The sequence below is a fragment of the Falco biarmicus genome, chromosome 5, assembly GCF_023638135.1.
Source record: "Falco biarmicus isolate bFalBia1 chromosome 5, bFalBia1.pri, whole genome shotgun sequence".
NCBI classification, from domain to species: Eukaryota; Metazoa; Chordata; class Aves; order Falconiformes; family Falconidae; genus Falco; species Falco biarmicus.
The window spans coordinates 68,442,890-68,466,940 of NC_079292.1; the positions used below are offsets into that span (position 1 = coordinate 68,442,890).

At 37.6% G+C, this 24,051-nt stretch overlaps 1 protein-coding gene across 12 annotated transcripts in view; it reads left to right on the top strand.

Moving 5' to 3' along the window:
* The window catches only part of ERC1 (ELKS/RAB6-interacting/CAST family member 1), a 302,175-nt gene that overhangs the window by 177,146 nt on the left and 100,978 nt on the right, over nucleotides 1-24,051 (top strand). For 5 of the 12 annotated variants that reach the window (XM_056340446.1, XM_056340443.1, XM_056340449.1 and 2 more), the window contains 3 exons: nucleotides 4,521-4,652; nucleotides 7,715-7,768; nucleotides 20,373-20,533. In XM_056340446.1, the coding sequence (XP_056196421.1) occupies nucleotides 4,521-4,652; nucleotides 7,715-7,768; nucleotides 20,373-20,533 (347 nt within the window). The remainder of the gene's footprint in view (nucleotides 1-4,520; nucleotides 4,653-7,714; nucleotides 7,769-20,372; nucleotides 20,534-24,051) is intronic. The other 7 variants (XM_056340448.1, XM_056340450.1, XM_056340447.1 and 4 more) reach the window with 2 other exon arrangements.

The window sequence follows — 24,051 nt, forward strand, 5'->3', positions numbered from 1 at the left end:
TGCAGGTTTTTACAAGTATTTTTCAGAGAAAAGCAGAGATTCATTAAAAAATTGATTTATTTTCATCATTTGTCCTCTTCTGAAGAGTAGCCTTCCAATTTTGGGATAGCATCTTTCCTTCTGGGTTCAGCAGTGCAGAAATCCACCTTCCATAATTTAGTGAGAGTCTTTTGGTAGACTCCTGAAATGGCAAACCAGAAGTCCTCAGTAAAGGGCTGACTACAGTAGAACTAATTCTTCCTCTTCTCATTTGGTACTGGTTGTGACCAAAGACAGGATACAAGGGAACTTTATGGAAGAAACTTAGTAAGATTTCAATTTTTCATATTAAACAACTAGCATGCGCTTTAGAGTTGCAGTTAATCAGGTCTTCATATTTTTTAACTGAACAATTCCTAACGTTTGTAGATTTACTGCCTCCAAATGCTGGTGAAGAATTTGTTCTATCAATAACTAAATGCCAGTTTGTATCGTGGGGGAAGCTTTAAGTAGTATTTGAGGCAGCTGACAGTCTGGAGTTGCCAGGTTCTACTTATCTAGTGGAAGGTCAATTCCCAAAGGAGGATTTTTCTTTCTAGGGAGAGTTTTCCTCAGTCTAGAATGGACTGAGATCATTATCATTGGGTTCGTTATCTAGGTTATAGCTTCTTGAGGAAATACGTGATTAGAAAGAGGAATAGTTCACAGGAGTAGGTTTTTGTAATGAGGTAATAATTTCACTGTTTGAGACTGTAACATTTACAGTACTGTGTTCTTCCCTTCTGGTCTATGAAAGCACACAGATAGAATGTGCTATTATGTTAATTATGTTAATTACAGGGTTATATGAACATGATTTCTCCATACCTGGGTGACGGGCTAGTCCTAAAAATGTTTTTGACAGTTAAAAGAAGCATTTCATTGCCTTCTCAAACTGTTAAGTAATCTCTCCTGAGAGTTAACTAGAGAAATCCACCTTAATTCCAATTCAAAGAGTGAAATTAGGCCGTAAAGACCTTTGTGAGTCTAGTTCAAGACAAAGTTACCAAGAAGTTTGCCAGGATACCTCAGATTTAATTGAACCTAAATGCCTCGGTGAAAACATATATCGTGTTTCATGCACTTTCATAAAACTTCTTGAGAGATTACACATCATATGAATGCAGGGTGGATTAAACTGATACATCCTCTTAACATGCACACTTGGACATCCTACCACTTCCTTCCTGAAGTGAAAGAAAAAGCCCAGAAATGTGCATCAGTCAGTCACAGCTCCTTTTCCTTTCGGACAAATGTATTGGAATGAGTTTTTCATAGGAATCAGCTACAGCATCATAGTATAGGTAGCAAAAATTTTTATTCTGCCTGAACTCTTGGCATTGCCACAGTGTCAAATGGGTTTTTCATTTTCTTTGTGCTGCCACCAGTGAGCATAAAGGCAGAGCTATCTCCTCTGTCCCTGTTTAATTCCACCTCTGCTGCACAATCTCATGGATATGGACATGGGATATAGGAGGAGAGGGAGGGAGGGAGGCTCACAGACATATTTGGGTAGATAATACATCTTGAAGAGTCCACTTAATGTACAGGTAAGTAATACCTTTTTTTCTGAAGTCATCTGTATAAGCTTCATGCAAGGAGACCGCCACCTCAAGTTGTACTCTAGTCCACTGCTTCAGAAGATCAGTCACTGCAGGGAAAAAAATATATCTGTAGTTATAATTAACCGATTTTTTCTCCAGACTTTAATGCTTATCATAATAAAGATAGAACACTTCATTTATCTAAAAAGAGGAAAGCAGCAACAGCAACACAGATTCAAGGTCAGCATGAGCCTGTCATGTTTTAGATTTAGAGCCAAACAACTGGAAAAACATGCCGGTACATGCCGGTATGTTAAAAGGCAAATGCTGGTTTGCTTTTATTTACTTTTTCTCTATTGGTATGTTTTGTCTGAAACAGCAGCTTGTATTTTAAAAAATAATGATTCCAATGCTAATCAGTTAGTCATGAATCAAAGAGCTAGAAATGAAATTATTATTTAAAAGTGTCTTGAGACTATTCTGCAGTAGTGGAGATGCTCTCTGGCTAAGCAACAATCTGCTACTCCTGCCAGGCATCCGTGTGGTTTTGTAAGGTGGTTACACACATTGTGACAGCATTACAAGAGTAAACTTGCATGTCTTTTAACTAGATCTGTCTGAGACAGAAAGTGAAAACTTGTAACTAATTTCTTGTTGCTGGATGGGTTATTAGTATTAGACTAAATAAGATCATTTCTAGGCAATTGGTTTAAGTCAACACCAGACTTCTTTAACATGCAACACTCTTGCATATATGCAAAAGGTTGTGTATTATTTTAGGAAAAGTAATTATATATATATGAATATAGATTTTCAAAGTGCAGGTAATGGGGCACTGCCTTATCAGTTTTGGTACCACCAATTGCTCTTCCTCCTGTCCCTCAACAGTTCAGAGTACTGCATGGTGTCAAGGTTAATACAGTGTTGAATTCACTTCTTAAATGTTTACCTGGGATGAAGAGTGGACATACCTTATGTGTGAGAGTGTTTTATTCTGCATTCTTATTTTAAAGCAGTTTCCATTTTACATGCAACTGTTCAAATGAACCATTCCCACTTCTCTTGTTTGAAATGGACAGCTATACTTCCACACTTCCTTGGCTATCCATGAATAATATATCAAGAAGTACAGTCAATATGTATTGTGTAATGCAGATAGGCAAGTAAATACTTCTCCTGTCTGGCACGGTTAATATTCTGTACTGAGGTTTTTTGTAAACTTGTTATTCATCTTTTTGATGAGTCTTCAGTTAGGCTAATCATAACTATGAAGTCGTTTTGGAAGATATTATCAGTGTTTCAGAAAAATTCGAAAAAGTATGAAAGCATGTTCTGCAACTCCTATTTTTGAAATTTAGACCTCTCTATTTGCTTCTTTAGAAATCAGCAATTCCTTGCCCTGTGAATCCATTTTGGAAAGTAACCATCAGCAGAAAGCTCCTTTCACTGCAAAGCATAACAAATACTGTTGCCTGAGCTAGTGGTTGAATACTAGCCTTTCTCTACACAAGAGCAGTGGTGCCAGAGGTCTTGCACTGGTCTGATACAAAGCTTTGCATCTCTGCTGGAACACTGTCTTTGAAAGCGGCAGTTTTGGGACTGCCAGAAATGGCGTTCATACAGCAAGTATCCTTGGTGATGTATCCCAAGTCCTAGAAAGAAGGAATTAAGGAATAAGTCAGGTTCATTCTTTAAAATCCAATGACTAATTTTTGCATGATGAAGCTTGCAAGGTCAAATTTTTTCCAAGTCAGTCATCTCCTTATTCTTTATATGGTGTGAAATACTGTTGGAGAAACAGTGGAAAATTTCAGTCTGAAATACAAAAGGACAGAAGACAAAGGAATAAATCTAACAAAATGCAAGATGCAAAAAAACAAAGGGAAACATTTTTGATTCTTCCACTGCTACTGAGATGGCTAAAAAGCCCATGTGGTAACTTAAATGTGCATTAGTATCTCATCTGAACCCTTCAATTTAAACCCATCTGCAAGACAAGAAATGCAGAAGTCTTCCATCAAGCTGCTAACTTCTGATGGATTTGTTAAGCAGACATGGTCCAAGACATTAATATGAACCTCTCAAGACAGCCTGCTTTGCAGTCTTTTGTCCAAGTTGCTGCAGCAGAAGCAGGAGATACATATGTATTTTCTTAGCAATATTAAAGTAAGGAGGGTGTCCTTTACAAATAACAATACCATTAATTTTGTATATATTTTTTCTAAGTTACAGTGTTTGTGTAAACCAATAAAATGTTATATTTTCTGAGGAGCAATACAGTTTTCTTCAATGGTCTTTAAAATATTTTTGGACACCTGAACTTGCAACTGTGAAGATGCTCTGAATTGAAGAATAAATTCTAAGGGAGTCTTGATACTTGAATGTCTGAGATTCAGACAGCCCAGATGAACCCTTCATAATTTCTAGAGAATTTTTGATTAAAAACTTCCTTAAAGACTTAATCTGAACAGTGGGAAAACTGTTGGGCTAATGTTTGCTTCTCTCCCCCTTAACCTGGAAATGGCAAATTCCAAACTGCAGCACTGTTTCCGTTCTTACCACACCTGCTAGTGAACGTGTGAGCCAATGGGCAGCACTGAATGCCTGCTACCTTCCCACCAGTTCTGGCTTCTATGCTTCTTTGGAGCTGCTTACTAATCTTTATTTACCAGCAACCCTTGCTTATCTATGCTGTATAATCAGGACTGTGGTATGTCCAACCTGGAGGGCAAGCACTCTTGCTTTGAGGTCCTGCTCTACTTGCTCTCTCCTTCTCTTTACTGTAGTCTTCCTCCTACTCTTGCACCACTTCATCTTCCTTTCCTTTGTGTGAAGAGAATTTGCCTGCAGTTGTGCCTTGGGAGGGAGAAACACATTTTGGTTGACATAAAACTTGGTTGATTAAAAGGCTATAGTTCCAAACAAGTGGTCTTCACCTAGTCTCCCATCATTTTCCAGGACAATCTACGTAAAAAGGATGATCGGATTGAAGAATTGGAAGAGGCACTCAGAGAAAGTGTTCAGATAACTGCAGAGCGGGAAATGGTGCTAGCACAAGAGGAGTCAGCCAGGATCAATGCTGAGAAACAGGTCTGCAATCTTATAAAGTCACTGGTAGTCCTCTTAGGAAGGTAACCAGACAGTAAAGTACTACTTTCCCTGCTTTACTGTGAAACACAGATGGTTTTGTTTGATGATCCTGTATCTCTGTTCCAACATTATTTCATAGGTAAGATCTTCTTGAAATTATAAAGAAATACAAGGTATCCTGAGCTTTACAATATTAAGTAGCAACTCTTCTGATCTGTCTTGCCTGTCAAAGCTATCTTCCTATGTGTAAGCATACTTAGGTTCACTGTGTTGTTCATTGAACATATTTAAAGATGATTATTGTTATTAGGATAGTTGTGTTTATAGGCAACAGTCTCATTGCACTGGCAAAACAACTGGGCAAAGAGACAAATCCCTTGGCCTGAGCCAAGCATACACACAGTAAATACACACTTGTGTGTTGAAGCCACAAGGATAAACTTCTGTGCATGGACTGATTCTGTGCTACTGACATACTCTGAAGAATCATCTGTGTGCCTGATTTTAACTCAGGTAAGTGATCATCAAGAAAACATACCATAAATAGGGAATAAAATTCCATGAGATTTTGATAAAGCTGTTGAAGTAGAAGCTGAACCTGGCATTCTTACTGTGCTTTTTGTGAGCCTCTTCAGTGTTTTTCACTGTTCCTTACTTAACTGTAATTAGCAAACAGGAGCATTTGGTCAGTTGCATTGCAATGGAGTGATTTCCTTCTCTTTGTTATTTGAATAAAATAGTTCTGACTATTTAAAAAAGTTCTGAGTGCACTTTAAAATGTTTTAAGAGTTTTTTTCCAACATGTGTTCTTGTGTCGCATACTTTAACAAAAAAGAACATGCAAGTATCTTAGTAATAATCCAGGTTTTCAGGAAGAAAGCAACTATTTCTCTTCAGGCTAGAGTCAAGCTTAGCTGTTTGCTGGTAGATGTATTGAGGATAATTCTGGGTGCTGTACCCTAAGATCTTAGACATTGTTATGGAATTCACTTTCAAGAATGCCTTCTTTCCAAACATCTTGTAGCCTTTAAAAAAATTGCATGAAATAGAAATGTTAACTAGGTAGTGTAGACCACATCAAAGTTTAGACCTTCTTGAAAGGAAAATATGTATCTCAGAAAGCAGCAGGTTCTATGCTGAGAGGCAAAGGAAAATAAAATGGTATGTGATTTGATGCCTAGGATGTCATAATGTTTTGATTTCTTTGTTACAAGACACAGTGACAATTTTTATGTTCTTTGAGCACCTAGAAGCCCACAGAACTCACCATTTTGTGATGCCTGCTCAAAACGTAGAACAAAATGCATGAGGCTTACTGAATTTTTTGAGGGAAGGTTTAGAAGGAGGTAGAGTGTGTTAATTTTGTAGGGGCTAGAAGTATCTGAAGTGAGGGAAGTAAACACAGAGATGAGCATCTACAAATTTTATACACATAATGAAGGCTTGTATTAGAGGATGATCACAGGCCATCTCAGTATGGAAAGATGGGCAGAGTTTCCAAAGGATGAGTAGCTTACATTTGATTCACTAGCAAAGAGGCATGCTAGTAGCATTAACATGACCAAAGCTACAGACAAAATTCCTGCACAGATGGGCACAACCTGCACAAGAAAGACTTTTGCATAGATCCAGACACAGAAGAAATCCTACCAGAGAAGTTCAGTTATATAGATGCAGTCAGAAGAGTCTTATATTAGAGATATTCCGTAAATTAATTTCTGCAAGTTTTTAAAAGTAAACTTTAATGGAGGATTGAGTCAAAGATACTGTCAAGACTAACAAAAACATGAAAGATCTGTCCTAGATGAAAACAAAGTAAGTAGTAAGGAAGATTTCAGTCACAGGATGGGAAGGAAGACTTTTTTTTAGTGTGTTGAGCATGAACTCCTCATAGATGACTCTCCACTGTGAGCTGTTGGCAGCAAGTGTATTGTGGAGGGGAGAAGAGATAAGTCTGGGTTAGTAAAATGGGAAAATGTTGTCATAGAAATGAGGTTTTATTTATACATAAGGCATCCTAAAACAAGAATATGGAAAGAAAATAGTGCTTTGGGAATATGCACAAATTTCAGGTATGGCAGTAAAGAGGCTTTTAAAAAGGATTCACCAGCAAAGCCTGATGAAAGGCACAGAATGAGATCAGCTGGTCAGAGCCTGGTGAAAAAGGGAAATAGCCAGTGAACAGAGAGTTGGAATTGAGTCTACAATCTGAAAGGTGAAGCAAGGCATGTAAATGTGAAGCCTGAGGGTCAGTGAGCCATAAGGACCAGTGAGAGAGATTGAGAGGAGAGGAAGAGAATTAAAGAGGAGTAAAATTTGTGGGGGGAAAATGGTAGAATATGGTGGGCAACAGCACTGTGAAAAAGAAATTAATTTGGATGTAGTAGTGTGAACAGAAGTGAGGAGGAGAAAGAAGGACAGATTGAAAACAGCAGGATCAGAAGAGGGAAGAGTCTATACCATCACTGATTGACAGCAGTGTCCCACTCCAACAGGACTGCCAGCTCTGACCAGTTATGGTTTTTAAAATACGACCAACAAGGCAGCATGAAGGAAAAGCAACTGAAGTCTCTTCTTCCAGTCAGCACTGGGAGAGCTGCTGTGCCCCATTTTGTCCAATAGGGTTTTGTTTTGGTATCAATTAAATACAGTCAAGTAATAGAGCAATGGCAAGTCGCTTTTTTTCCAAGGTAGGGAGGAGACTTTCCTTCAAATGTTTTTCCATTCATATTCCTTCAGTCACTTTAAAAGAATGCTGTCTTTGTTTTATTATGTTCTGTGGAGGTTTTTTGTAGAATTATGAAATACACCTTTAGATAGCTTTAGAGTTTTAAAATGCAAGGGGCACTTTTATACACAATAGTAACGGCCAATCCTTTGATTTCTACAAACAATGACAGGTTAGGAACATTCTTAGACCACGTATGAGTGATATGTGTGATTTTTAAAATGTTAATGTAGTCCAAACTGATTATAATTTGCTTTTAACTGCATGCTTTTTCTTTCCTCTCTTATGTTTATCTTTTTTTCTACCATTCTGCCACTTCACTGCCTGTCTGAAGCTGTTTAATGAATCAATGCATGAGGTCAACCATTTTGGCTTTAAGTGGTTCAAGGTATGAGGACATCTCATTTGTGTGTACCTCTGCCCCAGTATTTAATGTTGTTTTCGTAGTCCTGTGCTGTGTAATCCTGCCCTCCATCATCTCATGATTTATGGTTTCCTGCTATTTTACAGGCTTCAGATTTGAATTACAGTGTCCATGAAGCTACTCGGGATTTCATGGTTCTCAGATACCCGTTTCAGATTGAAATTTTGCTCTCTTTAACCCAATGTTTCAAAATATCCTGGAAGCATATATTAACTGTGGAGTCTTACAAAGTTCTTCAAGTTCGTTCTTTCTAACATATTCACCGGGTTTTGTTGGTGCACCTGCTGAATCTTGTATGTAAATATTACTGTAAATTCTTTACAGCTGTGGAGTTATGTACTACTGTGGCTGATCCCACTAGTTCAGCCCTCTAAGTAGAAGGTCGGAAGGTGTATGGAGACTTCTTTTTAAGTACTCTCCATAAAGCTGAAGTTAGGATTTCTCAGATAAACACTTCTATCACAAAATTCTTTCTATTAGAGATGGCAAAACCAAATGTGGATTCAGGCACATTTTCTGAATTAACCAAATCTGAGTTTACTTTAGTAAAGCTATTGTTATGTTCCTCGGGGGGGTGGGGGGAATAAATCAAATAATAGTTTTTCCCTGCTCAAAAATGCAATGGTAGTTTTACTTCCCTAGGAAAAAACTGCTGGAGGTCTTTGACAGAAGGCCCAGTCTTGCTCACAAATGTTCTTTCACTGTCCTGGTGCATCTTACCATCCCTTCTTCGGCAGCATGAGGCAGGAGGTTTTCTTCTGTATCAATTTAGTCATAACCAGCACCATTCCAGGGCAATTCTGGAAATGTGTTTTGATCTTCATGAAAGTATAAGGCCCTTGTTGTGGAATAAACTGAAATAGAAGTTTGTTTAATTTTAAAGAGGTTAAGTATGTAGACCTGTAAATAGCTATATCTATGTTCATACATTGTGTCTTTTTATCCTACACAGGGCAGTTTTCTCTGCTTTACTTTAGAAAAAAAAAAGACTGAATATTGTAATAGTAATGTATTGTTTAAATGTATTTTTTAATACTAATTCCTTTCTTCCACTGTCTTTATAAGTTATTTCAGCAGGATTTAATATTCTCTCAGATACATATTACATGTAAAATGAGTCGAACAAGACTCCTGAGAATCTCTATCACATATGCCTACTTCAAAATACGTATCTGTTTATTAAGGAGAAATAAATATGAAATAGCTTAATAATTCAACTAGAACCTCCTTCACCTCTCCTTTTTCCCGTCTCCTGTTGACCAGAATTTCCCTGTTGTAAGTGCAGAGTCTGCAGAGGTTTGAATGTAGAGTACAGCCTCAAAGAGCCTTTTGTCTCTTACCTGTAAATTACTGTACAGAAATTCTAGCCAAGTTTTGAATGATACCTCTCATTTGCACTTTCATCAGACCACCATTCTGGTCCTGTTTTCACTTTCTAGGTTACTTTACTTAGGCTACATTGTCTATAAAGTAGGAGCTACATTTACAACAGAATTATGATATATTGGATCCTTTCTATGAAGTACCTTCTAAAAATGCAAAATAAACTAAAACACATGCCATTTTTTCAGTAACCATTCTATTACTGTAATAGATCTAAAGTATTTTTTAAAATATGTTGAGTGTATTTACAAATTCTGACACATTAATTTACTTCCTACAGGTCCCTGTAAATGGAAAATATAAAGTGGAATTTCTTTTGAACCACCTACCTATAGGTGTGTTTTGAGCACCATAGAAATCTCAGAATTCTGACTGCTCTGTAACAGGTGCTGGGCAGTTTGCTTTTAATGAATATTTTTGTCTCTTCTTCTGTATCTCCTAATGAGAAGTCTGATAAACCAAGAGAATGAAGATCACCAGGGTATGGTTCAGGGGTGAAGGTGCTGTAGTCTTATTGGTTCTCACTGATTTTTCTAAGCACTTTATGTTCTCTGTGGCTGAACATCTCTTGAATATTTTCTTCAAAGCTCCTTTCTATAAAAGTCTGCCAAACTCATTTTGATTTTTGAATGTATGTCTATACATACATGTACGAAGTCATTTGTGTATTTAATTCATATCAAGTAAAAAATCTGTGCTAAAACTTGTATTTCAATTTCTTTTACTGATACAATTTTTTAACAGCTAAGTCAGTTGTCAGCCTGAAGTATAGTCTTCCTATTGTTGTTCAAGATAGATATATTTTTCATTCTTTGGTGTGATTCTGTTCCTTTGGTTAGAGAAAGCATTTGGCTAGTTAAAGCACATTGACTGTGCGCTGTGTCGTTGTCAATTAATATGTTTCCAGCCATTTTTAGAAGCACTGCTTCTTCCTAAAGTTACTACTTCTTCCCAGGTATCAAAATGGATTATGTAGCCTCTTCCTTTAAAAATACACAGATTTGTATTGAGTCACACTGCTTGGACGGGAAGGGTCATGTTGTGTATAATTATTTCTGTATTCAGTAACATACCATTGGAGAGGTGTAACAGTGGAATTTTTACTCTTTTCTGTCTTAGATGTGTTCAGCTGTGCCAGGTTGAGGGTGTGGGAGACTTTTTTTTGCCTCCAGTAAAGAAGAATGAATAGGAAAAAAAATGATGAATAGAAAATCATGCCCAAAGACTTTGAGACAGAGATCTTTTTCTAATATTATAGGGGAAAAAAACTTCTAAATGTTTTGGAATCATAGAATTGTTTAGGCTGGAAAAGATCTTTAAGATCATGGAGTCCAACCATTAAACTAGCACTGCCAAGTCCACCACTAAACCATGTCCCAAAGCACCATATCTACACATCTTTTAAATACCTCCAAGGATGGTGACTTTGGTTTTGTTTGTTTTTATTGCACTCATTTAAGATTGCAAAGTGGGCAAAATTTGATGACTTCTAGGAGAACTGAGGATTAGAGAGCATAATTAACCTCTGTTCAAAATATACATTGAGCATTTCCCCATATAAGTCAGCTTTTCATTTAATGAAATGAGAAGTACCGATGGAAACTGTTATATAGAAATTTGGTACAAATGCTGATTTTAAGATCATTTTGTCTGGATTGTTATCCCTTTTTATTGTTTAACAGATAAATACTGATTTCACATTATGCCTTTTATTATAGTCAAGTATTCTAGACAAAGCTCTGTCTTGGTATCTACCTGTTATATTATTTTCTCAAATACTCTAGACAGTATCTTATTTGTTGTGGCTCAAGAGAAAATCAGTCTTACAGATTTGATTACATTAATGTTTGCTTGGAATTGTAAGGACCCAAGCAAATACTTCTATTAATATTTGTTTAGTCCTGTGCTTTTTTCATTTGGAATTTCTTTTCCATTTTCCAGTTGTGTTCTTTAACTGTCATCTTAGATGCAAGTATGATCCAATAATATCTACATTAGAGCATTAGAGTAGTTCATTAGACTTGTACATTAGATTAATAATTTTAAAAATATATACTCTTTTTCTCTGACATAAGTAATTTTCCCCCAGAAACTGATGAAGTGCAAGAAAAGAAATTGTATTCCTTTCCAGACCATTCTTCTACATAGAACACAAAAGAGTATGAACTTGAGGCTCATTAAATTAAAGGTGCCTCTTCTGAAAGGTTTCCTACTCACACAAAAGCTTCCAGACTTTGCTGTACTGCTGTTTAGCATCAGATTGCTTCAAAGCCTTCACTGAATTTTAGCCTGAGTTCAGTTGGCTCAGTATGGTGGGATTCCTTTTTAATTATTGTGGTTAGGTTCTGCTGTTTGCTTTCTGTTAACTACAATGCTGAAGATTTGCTTCCACGTGTTGGTAGGGGTGGAAACTTTCCTGAGCTTGTCAGTGAGACTGTACTTCTTCAGTTAGCCACATGTTCAACCTTCATGTGGCAATGCATGTGCTTTCACATAATAACTGTTTTTTCATGTATTTATGCCCATGATCCTTAATGTCTTTTAGGAAAAGAGTGTTAAAGTTGTATGTGGAATTAGCATACCATTTTTTCACTACTTGTAGTGAGTTAATACATAATCCCAGAGTCTCTCCTCTTTGGAAAATCAATTTGTGCTATATAAATTGACAATCTATGCTATGGTACATACATAGCACAGTATTAAATATTTACTATGAATATTATTTAGTTGTATCTAAACTGCCTGCCATGTGACATATCCTAGGTAACCTGAAACTGTCTAAAATCCAGCAAATGGAAATCAGCATGGCCTAAAGAAGGCTTGTGAAAAACTGCTGAAATCCCAGGGCAATTAGTCTGAGCTGACAGGCTTCCTCTGGCCCAGTTGCTACTGCTGCCTTTGCAGCAATCACAGCATAGATGTACCCTAAGAAAGTTTGAGTTACTTTGAAGATACCTATGGTTAGAGTTGTGGCTGGAGTACCATGAATTAGGCATAGTTCTAGAGCTTTTTGTTTACATGTAATAAGCTGTGCTAAATGAGTGTGTGCAAAATTGTGCAGAATATGCTAAATGTGCAATATTTTAGTCTCTCTGCCTCTGAAGAGATTTTTAGAAGGTAATTTTTGCAAGATTGTTTGTTATCCCTGGTGATGGCTGCTGTGTTCCCAAGAGGCTGGAGAGATTTATTGCTAGCCACAGAAGATAAACACAAGACAGTTTCCTGAGACTATAGATCCATGTGAAGTAAAACAGGACAGCTTCCATTGGCATGGTTGCGAAGGTTAAAAACCATAATGAGAATATTTCCTTGGGTAATGGTTCCACTTGAGGGAAATGCAGAAATAAAATTGTAATTTGTTATAATCTTCAGATACCTGAGACTACAACAGGTTTCTGTCCTCAGTAGAAATCAGAATTCAGTTTTTCACTTATTTTTTCCAGGTCTGACTCAAATATTTTGTATGTGTTAAGCAGAGATAATTATTACTTCCTTTTCAAGAGCTCTTCTCCCAGCAGTAGGCTGTTGCTTATTTATATGGCTTATGGCCCTCATTTAGGAGATAAACTGTCAAAGCTACCTTCAAACATCCTAACAGGACACAGCTGTGACTTACTCAGTCCTGAAGTCTGGCAGCTCAGGAGTTTTCTCTTTCCTAAACATCTGTGGATGTTGATTCCCCCTCCATACAAAAGCTCAGTGCTCTATGAGCAAAAAGCACTCTTGATTGGTACTCAAGTAACGTACTCCCTGACAAAGACTCCTGTATTTCTATCGTGTGGGTTCTGCAGGAGTAACATGGTAGTGTCAGATCTGATCAGTCTAATACTAATGCTCTTCATTGCCTGGAGCCATCAGTGGAGACAGTAAGGAGCAATGCAGAGCATTAACTCCTCTTCTTTGTCAGATGCTTTTTTTATATGAGAGACCAACTCATGGAAACAAAGAGACAGCAGCTGCCTAAGTATCACACTTTCACAGTGGTAAGAAAATTTACATTCAGCTACAGTATCCTGCAGCTTTTCAGACCAATCTTTTGTTCTCTCACTTTATCTTTATCCTCTCCTTTTCCCAATTAATACTGTAAGAAAGGGACAGTGGCGCCAGTTCTATGAAGCCACCAAAACACGGAATGTTGTCAGGGATACTGAATGTACAAAATCCTAACAACCTAAAAAACAAAGGCACCAAGGCTTAAGAAAATCACACACTAATGTAAAGAAGCACAAATTTAATCCCTAAAATTACTGCTGAATATTACAGATGATCTGATCAGAAGACCTTGCTTTTTTCGCTGGAGAACTGATAATCCACCACTTTCACAGCTTTGACACCAACTCCCCTATTTATTGTGAACAAAACAGAACTCCTCTGTGTGCAGTTTGCCATAGTCCTCTAGTATTATACACAGTTGACCTTCACAAAAGGGGCACTGTAAATCTGGCATCGTCTTTGAGATGGAGGTAAATGTGGTGTATAGAAATATCTAAATTGTTGCGCAGTATTCTGCTATGTTTATTTCAAAGTGTCCTTAGATAGGATCTATAACTAAGGAATTCCAGCTTGTGGAGAAAGAAGGAATTTTTCATCTGTCTGCATAGGAGCTTATGGCAATGTTCATTAACTGTGGCCACACAGAACAGGTGAAGCAGTTATATAGGTTGATATGTATGGTGTACAGAAGAACAGTCTCTTCAGGTGAACATCTGTTCACCTTAGTATATCTTTATAGTGCCAACAATTACAGAATAAAAATAAAAGTTAAGGATCTTAACCCCTTACATATCTCCTTCAAAAGGGTTAGTGGTGGTGACATTGTCGTAGTAGAGAAGCCAGTAGCCATGATGCATTCCTCTGATTCCTCTGTCCACCTACAGGCATATGCATACTCATGCACGGTGGTGAATAAGAGGGGCTTGAACGGGAGCCAGAGCCTCCAGCCTGTGTGGTGAGGCAGAGCCATTCTGCTTTATACCCTGCTGCTGTCAGTGTGGCAGAGCTTTCATCTTTTCTACTTGAGAACTGTCCTTACCTTACAGACCAGAAATTACGTTTTAATTTTATCGGGGCAGGGAGTGGGGGTGATGGTGGTGTTTCTTCTTACTGCTTACTTGTTTCTCTGATATTTTTAGCTCTCAAGAAGCTATGCCTAACAGCTTTCCCAATATCTACAAGAATTTGTTCCCTTAATTCAGAATAGCCAAGAATTTAGTTAAGTGTCTTGGATATAGTCTTTAAGAGTACCTAAAGCCACCCTACTGCTTTAACGAAAATGGGGCTATGATGAAACCATAATTCATTTCCCTCTTATTTTGTGTAAAGGTTTATTAGCTTGTGATTTAAGCAAACCATCTGGTCCTGCTGGCAATCCAAGTTATGTCAGACTCAATGCTTTCTCTCTGTAATATGTTACTTGAGGCAGTTAAATTACATGCTTAAGTCCCAAGTCTGGCCTGTGCTTTTTCCATGTCTTAACATCTGTTCTGGGAAATTTTTCTGGGATCCAAACAAGTTTGCATGGAGCCAGAACTCTTGTCTTTGTCTTTTTTTTTTCTGTCTCTTTCTTTTCATTCTCTCTGTCCTGTGGTCTAATCAGTTCAACTAAGTAAAAGCTAATGCAGAAATTTGCAGACCCTTTATCATTTCAGTAATGTACACAGTGAAATGAAAAATAGTTTAAAAACTCAAGAGCTGTAGAGAAGTAGGAAACTGTCCTCTGAGAGAGTGAGTGACACTTTAAGAAATGTTAATTGTGTTTTTTTCAGTCCTTGTACTGTTCTTACTACTGACTTGTAATTGCAAGACCTTTTGTTTTGCTGGCCTAATTCATTTTGAGAAAAAAGTACAGATTTCAAGTACATTTTGTCTTGTAATGGTAATTTCTTTTTTATACAAGAAGGGTCTATGTTTAGAAAGCCAATCATTTCAAATATACAAGTTAGCCTGCTGAGGTGGTTTTGAAAATAAAATCTCTAGTGATTGATTTATATAGTGATCATGGAAAATTACTTTTTTGTGTTGGTATTTGTATCTGTATTTTCTAAAATTTCATCATTTTGTATTCAGTGTGGAGGTGATTCTCCCGCTCTACCCTGCTCTGGTGAGACCCCACCTGGAGCACTGGATCCAGCTCTGGGGTCCCCAGCACAAGAAAGACATGGACCTGTTAGAGCAGGTCCAGAGGAGGGCCACAAAAGTGATCCAGAGGGCTGGAACACCTCTTCTCTGACAAAATGCTGAGAATTTAAGTTGTTCAGCCCAGAGAAGAGAAGGCTCTGGAGACACTTTATTACAACCTTGCAGTATATAAAGGGGTCTTAAAAGATGGACAGAGAGAGACTTTTTACCAAGGCCTGTAGTGACAGGACAAGGGGCAAAGGTTTTAACCTGAAAGAGGGGTAAGTTTAGACTGGACATAAGAAAGAAATTCTTTACAATGAGCATGGTGAGGAACAGGTTCCTCTGAGACGCTGTGGATACCCCATCGTTGGAAGTGTTCAGGGCCAGGCTGGATGGGACTCTGAGCAACCTGGTCTAGTGGAAGGTGTCCCTGCCATGGCAGGGAAGCTGAAACTAGGTGATCTTTAAGATCCCTTCCAACACAAACTACTCTATGAAGAAATGAATAACAGAGAGAAATGCAGTCTCTTCTGCAAAGATTATTAATCTACAGGTAGGGAAAAGCCTTATCTAACAATAACATAAAATATTTTTATATAGTTTACCAGTGATTTGCTATCCTTAATAAATATTATTTAAGCCAGTCATATACATTTGAACTATGGATGGATTCATATCCTGTCACTTGAGACTGGAAAATTTTCCTTTGTAGTGTCTGTGGAGGGTGTTCTTTAGCCTTTTCCTTGTTCTTGATATGCACACAGCACATAAACATGGATTGCATTGGTCACCATTTCAGAGTAGGTCCTCTGCCCGTGCAAGAGTTTTTTCAAGTGCATAGCATTTTCCTTTTTTTTTTTTTTTCCATATTGATGACTTGTCCATTGCCTCTCTTCATTTGCATAGTACCACTGTAGTGAATTACATCATGTTACCAGCGTTCATGATGCATTTGTTGCTTGGATGATGACCCAAAATTGCTCTGCTTCTCTGAAAAAGTGTAAGCAATAGATTAAGCTCCAGAACTGTCTTTTTGAGAGGATTATGGAGGCCTTTTTCAATTTTCTGTGCAGTAGAAAAGGTCTCTTCAGGTGATCCTTTGTCACTGAGGAAGAAGTTCACAATGGGAAGAAAAAGGTAGTTGCCACTACGTTGTTGTTTTAACACACTGAAGCACATGGGGATTTTGAGGCTGCTTTAGCCTGCCTGTCTGCATTGACCTCAGGTGTTGGAGTCCCTGGGTGCTGATTTTAAGAGAAAGCTAACCACATCAGTTGATGTAGCCTTCTTCCTGGCATGCCACATCTACTACATCTCAGAAATTTTCAGTTCTCCTTACGTTAGAGGTGGGAGTTTGAGCTTACCTAGCCTGATCATCAGTAATCTTTTCAGGAGCTAGTATGGAGGTTAGTAGGATCCCCATTCTCATTAATATTTTGCATATTTTCACTGACTTTTGGGGAACTTGACCAAGCTCTTTGGAAGTCCCTGGCTTCACATTACCCAATGGCCAGAAAAGCTTACTGGAAACACCACATACTTGGAGATAATGTGATGCCTGTATGTCTGTGCAACAGCCTGGTTTCTGATGTACAGTTGCATCAGAGGAGCCTGAAATTAGAGTTTTTAGGAGCAGGGAGATTAGAGATGTTAGATAGGCTCCTGAAAAAGGCTTCACTTTTTTGGTATTGTCATTTCTTCTATTTCTTTACAGGCTGCCATTGACATGGTAGATGAATTCCAGTTGTATTGCCACCTTGCTTTTATAATTTCTAAGGAGATGTTCATGCTGTGTAAAAGCTTTGTCCGATGTTGACATTACCCTTTGCTGCTGCTGTGAGTTCCATACTGATCTAATGGACATAGTTTACAGTCTTTCACATAGTTTGTTCAATCTCTCAGGAGCTCTGTCCTTGAATGGAAACTTCATTCAGCTTTATGTTATTCCTTAAAGATAAGCTGTCACCCGGTCAGGTCACGTAAGACCTAAAAACAATGAAAAAAATGGTCTCCATTTAAGTTCTCTGCAGATTCATCCTGCTTAGAATACATGAAGATCTTTCAGGTTTGCCTACAGAAAAATGAATCACGGGTAAGTCATGGATAGTCAAAGATACACTCTGCTTTATTATACTACCATTTGAGCAGAGACAGAAGAGAAGCAAGCAACTCTACACCTTCTAAAATGGAAACTTTGTAGTTTTAACTGGCAGGGCACAAGCTTACCTCAGAAAATGTCAACAATATGTCTCTGTAAACATCTCAGTGTGCCATCAACTCAGGTCCTTGGCAAATATTTTTTCTTTATTATGTAATCAGCTGCTCTCAGGGGAAAAAAAATCAAGGGTAGATTTGAAGTTTTTTGTATTGGCTAATTTAAATGTGCTTTGCAAGCAGTTTGCTTCCAGTGAATATTCCTGTATCATTTCTCACGGGACTGCCTACTGGGACATACACAGACAGGTCTGCACTAAGATTCATCAACTGCCAAATAAAATGTTTTCTTTTGTAGAAGTTTAATTGAAATGATCCCATGGAATATCTATAACTTGATGAATCTGAACAATGAAGTCTTTATTGTGAATACAGTCATCAGTGTTTTGGTGGATTTTGTCTTTAGTAAATTGCATGACAAATGATACTTGCTGGAGAGGATGGAAGGTAATGATAATTCTGTAAACTAAGTTGTTGGCGCAGTTTAAAAGCCACTTGCATTCCAGCCATTCTAATCCATGATTAGATCAATTTTATGTTAACCTGGAAAAATACAGAACATAACCTCAGAATTAAAAGAATTAGGAAACAGAGCAATGAGAAGAAGGTTAAGTACCGGCAGTAACTGCTACGCTACTACAAAGTTCTCCTGCAGAGTTAGATCTGGCCACCTAGTACTAGGAGCTTTGGCCTTTAGCCTCGTGTCTTCTAAACAGCATGGAGCTGTTACGCTGCAGATCTGCATCAAGCAAACCAGTCCTTTAGTGTTAGCATCACAAGTCTTGGCGACTGGGGATGGAATGAAGGATGTCAAAAGTTTTTCAAACCTGATTATAGAAAAATGTTGCTTCAAAGATGGTTTTATCTTGGCAACTGACAGATTGACGCAGGCTGTTTTGATTGTTGCAGTTGGCTGAGGGCTTGTTTATTTGAGGTTGTTTTCTGTTATAAGCAAAGGGCTTTTGTGGTTGTTGTGCCTCTTTTATTCTGTTATAAAGGAAATGTTTATGTAGGTAATTCTGATCCTAAAGGAAGTAGAAGCTGATATACTGGAAGCTGATACACTAGTACACCTTCACTTCCCCAACATGTTGCTTTTTTTCTCTTTCTAGGGATCAGTTCCCATCCTAGTAGTATTTTTTGCTATTCATTGTTTCTGCAGGTTTTTCTTTGCATTCTTTTCTGATACATTTCTCTGTTTCGTTTTATGGAGTTTTCTCTTTGTTTTAATAGCTGACAGGGTTTCTGATCTTGTTTTGCACACTAAACACTAATAAGACAGGAAAAGTTTGGTGATTATATGCAAGCTAGCCAGTTGGGCCTGTGTGTCACTGAGATTTTCCTTTGGTTTTTTGATTACTGGATGAATTCTTGGCTGTATGTTTTGAATAGTTTTTGATAATTACATATTTAAAATTTTTCTTACTTTGCTGGGTATAAGAAGAGTGCTTGTCAGCTGCATTTCAGTGGAGGTAGATGGAATTTCTGCAGTAAACACTGCATAATGACTATGCTAGATTTTTATAAATCTGCTAATTCTGAATTGCAGTGTTTCTTGCTCTGTCACTGATTGAGGATGAAAACCAATCTTACTATCCATCTCTGTCCTGAGTCATTAGCTCTGCCTTTAGGAGTACAGGATTTATTAAAGCAAGGGGTGGTATGTCCCATACCTTCCATCCTCCAGCACCTGTATAGCGAGTGATGTACCCAGCTCTTTTTGTAAAATCATGTTAAGTACAAATTGAGCTTAATATAATTTCAGTAATTCATTTCCAGGGTCAAACACAGGTTGATTGTTATGCAGGAATATAAATGCAATGCAGTGCTGTATTTTCATACTAAATTTATACAAATGTTTGATTATGTAGCATCTGAGCAGTAGCATCTGTGGCAACAGTAGCATCTGAGTTTCTCCCATTTGAAGCACATTATAAGGCTGTTAATGAACACTTGATTGTGATAGAAAGACAAAATCTGTATGGAAGAAGTCAGTAAAAGTAATGTGTACCATTGAGCATTACTATAAAATTATTAAATTAATACCCAGAGGTTTTTGTATTTTACATGTAGCTATACTTGAGCATTCATTGTGGTTTTGCATGTTAATTAGTGATAAATTTTAACTGATACAGAACCTGCTCTGAGTGCAAAATAAAATATGACCGTGTTCATCTGTGTAATATCTATACTAGAATGTACAATCGTGTTAATTCTGAACCTTTCCCATTTGCCAAAGATATGAGCATTTTTCTGCTGTACTTGTCTGCCATCAGCAACACTTTGAATGTCTTTTATGTTTCTAAATCACAAAACATTCCTATAAGTATTTTCAACTGATACTTTGAGGGAGGTAACCTTACTTACATCTTCATGGGAATCCAGTGCTCTCCCTGTTTTGGAAAGCTTGCCTTCATTCTTAAAGTGCCTATGTAGTTTCTCACTAGGCATCATTTACAGAGAAAGTTTTTTATCCATTTGGTGTATTATCAATGTATTTTCTTTAATACCTAGTGTTTTTGTGGGCTAATTCTAACACATACAGGCCATCCTTTTATCTTTGTGGTACGTTTTCTAAAATAGAAATACCAAAGAGTTGGAGATTTTTGATTTGGTATTATAATGGTAATGTTCCAGTGACCAGACTTATGATAATTCACAGACTGTAATGTTACTTCAATTAAGCACTGAGGTACTGTCCCCGGCACTAGATGGTGTTTCCAGTCTACAGAAGTGTTACGCAGTGTACATACACTGGTAACCTTTGTGCTCCAATTTAGTTGTGACATTTATTAAGTTCCAGTTGATTACACTGTTTTTCTCTCCTCCTGTCTTCCCCCAAATGTTTTAGGTAGAAGAGCTGATGATGGCCATGGAGAAGGTTAAGCAGGAGCTGGAGTCAATGAAAGCAAAATTGTCCTCTACACAACAGTCTTTGGCTGAGAAGGAAACCCATTTGACCAACCTACGAGCTGAAAGAAGGAAACATTTGGAGGAAGTTCTGGAAATGAAGTAAGTGTTTCTTTACCTTATTTGTAGGCATGTTTTATTGATATCTCTGAGTTCGCCCCTGATCCCTGGTGTTCTGAAGACAGCCACTGCTTGAATACATCTCTACAGGTGGTAGATATCTATATACCTTCAGAAGTGACTTCTGACCAGGGATTACCTACATGACTTTCATGCTTTTGTTAGAACTCAGCAACATTTCTTCCTTCTGATTCCTTACTATTATTTGCACAATAGCATCTTCAAAGATCCTAACAATTACTGGGACATTGTTTTGCCTGTCTTATGAATGTGCCATCTTGCTTTGAGTAGTCTATTATCTACCTTAAGGTAAGACACAAGTCGGTGTAACATGACCAAAAAAAAAAAAATGGGGGACAAGATAAACATAACGTCAGTTGGTTGTAGTGCTGAAGTCAGACTGCATATGTCTCGTCTGCTAAAGTATTTTTCAAACTTATGCAAATGATTCATTAACAGTGGAACAGAGTCTGAAGTTCTCTATCAGTCAGATTTCTCTCATCATCTTTGCTGAAGGAGGGAGGCCTGAACAAAAAGCAGCTTTGAGGAGGTGAGGAAAAGTGAGGAATTAGACTTCTGAGGCTTAAATACTTCCTAATTTCTGACCGTACATTATAGATAAATAGTTATCCTTTGTTTAGGAAGACGTGAATCCATTTAGTGCAATGATGGATAGCGCTGCCAGCAGTTCATTAGAAACACTTTCAGTTGTTTAGCCAGCCCTGAAGAGAAGGAACATTTTTATTGGCAGGACCAGCAGTGGTTCCTCCACTGTGGTTTTGTGAGCTATTATTTATTTATTTAACTTTTCTACACTAGTCTCTTTCCTTTTTTTTTTTTTTTTTTATATGAAAGGGTAGAAAAACAGCTGTTACAAAATGGAAAGAGAGGTGGCTTAGATCTTGAAACTCTAACTTAGGCGTGCTGTATAAAGTGGGCCAAGCCTCCCTAGCTTTATATTCAGCTACAACAGTCTGATCTAGACCTGGCATAAGGATGTTGGAAGACTGCAGTACTTAAAAGCCACACTTTTTATTTTTAATAAAAAAATTTTATTGAGCTATAAATTTGACTGCCTTAAGAGTTGGTGTATTGGGGGATGGGAAGAATAGCTCTTAAGGTGATGTGGGAATCCAAAGCAACTGGAGATATATCCCATATCCAATCACTTGGCAGTGCTTTCTTCTGCCAAACTGCTCTGCCAAGCCTTCTCATTAAAATATACACGTAGTGTACAGTATATCCTGAAGTATATTTGGAATTGTATAGCTCTAGAGCCTTTAATGTAACTGCTCACTTCTAAATGATGATCTCGCTTAGCTGAGTAAGTTATTGTTGGAAAGTTGTTGTACTGAAATGTAGTATCAGGAACTGCATAAACTGGTAGAGCCATTGTACTTCAGAAGGAAGAAGAACACTGGAGAGAATGGTAACGCTGTCAGCACACGGGGAGAAAGATGGAAAAAACATTACATCCGTATAGTTAACTAGCTGAGCATGTTTTAGTCATAGTTGGTCTGTCTTAAAGTTCTATAAAGCTGCCAAAGGCATCCAAACTTCAAAAACTCACTGTCACCATGAGGCTCTGTTGCAAACAAGTCTCTACTGAGCACTCCCAGTCAATTAAATATCTTGTATTTATGTACAGAAATTCCAGTATATTCTCTGTTGCCCTACTTTTCCAGCCTATGCCTTTTATGAAAAGCACTCTTGTCATCTGTTCTCTAGTTTTGCAAAACTGTTGTTAAAACATTTCCTACTGTTGAACTGAAAAACAACATTAATTGAATGTGTGGTCAATTTTGTGATGCAGGTTTTGATATTATTAACAGAAAACAATAGCTGTTGTACGTATACTGTTCAAAGATACAGTAAAGCAGTATTGTTTCCCAAGTTTTAGGGCATGCTTCACTGGGAAAAATTTGAGGGACTCAAGAGCAGCACTGGTCAAATTTGAGATTTGATAGAGGTGTAAGTCTAACAGCCTGGGCCCTGCAGTCAGCTAATGGAGCGGGGGAGCATACGGGTAAAATAGCTTAGGAAATGCTGAGTTAGGAGTTCCTAGATATGGACTGAAGGAAAGTGTTAAAGCAACAAGAGGACTCCAGAAAGTTAACTCTGGGTTTTAATAGGAAGTTGTTAGATATCATGTTAGTGAAAGTATGTATTTAAAATACTGTTTCTTAGAGTAGAACTTATGTTTACTACTGACTCTGTAACCCTGAGAAGATCATTTCACACTCCTTAGGGAATACTGTGGCACTAGAATAGCTCAAGTGTGAATTATTCCAAGGAAGAAACTTTACTCCTTAAAGAAATACTATGAATTTTGAAGCCCTCTTCCTTTAAGTCTAATATTTTCATTTTCTTTAAAAAAAAACTTTGTTGTAAATAATTATGAGAGAGGTAGATAATGGTCTCTCTATTTATATCACCAAACCTGATCTACTGTAAAAAAGTACTAGTGAACTGCTAGGATTTTTGTTTTGTTATGTTTTCTTTTAAGAAGTTCTAATGTTTCCATCATTCACAGCAAATCTTTTAAATTAGGCAGGAATAAAGTGCTGTCTACAGAGAAATCTCTGTTCTTTGTCCTATAAAAACCTGCTTAGGCTGAGCTGAGTTATAAACTGTTGAAAATCACCAGTTTTCCTTTCCTTTTTTTTTCTCCTGGTGTTGTCAGCGAATTTTGGCAGTGTGTGAAAATAACTGAGCACAAACAGTCTAATCTAGGGCCGAGCTCATGCAATTGCCAAAACTGTAGCAGCAGACACTGCACTTATAGGGAAGGGGAACAGACACTGTGTCTGCATGTAGAGCAGAGATGGTTTTTACTTTTACTTTTTTTTTTTTACTAGGCCTTTTGTTATGGTCAGAAGGACCAGAAGGTTCTTCCTAGTCATCTGCTTTGGCGTTGAATAGTCCCAGTTGGAGCATTTCTCAATCTGTTCTTTCAGACCTGGAAAACTGTCCAACAGCCCTTTCCTGAATTATGCCTTCTCTTGCTAATTGCAATTGCTGCTAGCCCTATAATTCAAGGGATGCAGACTTACATAATGTAGTTGGCGCTTCAGAGTTGAATCCTTCATCCTGCTGGCACACAACAGAAAGATTATTACTTGTCAGAGAATAATTTACTATCGTCTTTTTTCTTTAAAAGTAATCAAGGATATTACAGACGAATGAATTGTTATAACAGAACATAATTTATGATTCAAAATCAAGCTGTCAAAAAAATTCTTTTGATTTCTTATGTGACTTTACATGAGTGGTCTTTTGAATATTTATCACAGTAGTCTCTAATTACATGGATACATCCCACAGATACTGTTTTGTTTGAACCAGAGTGTAAGCGGTGATCAGAGATGAACCAGGCCTGTGTAACTTAATGAAGCTGTTTATTGTATTCCTTCCTTATTTCATCTCAGACTTGGAAGGCCTGCTGAGAGCTACATGAGGGCTACTATTCAAAATAAAATGCCAACCTGGGCAGTTTTGTG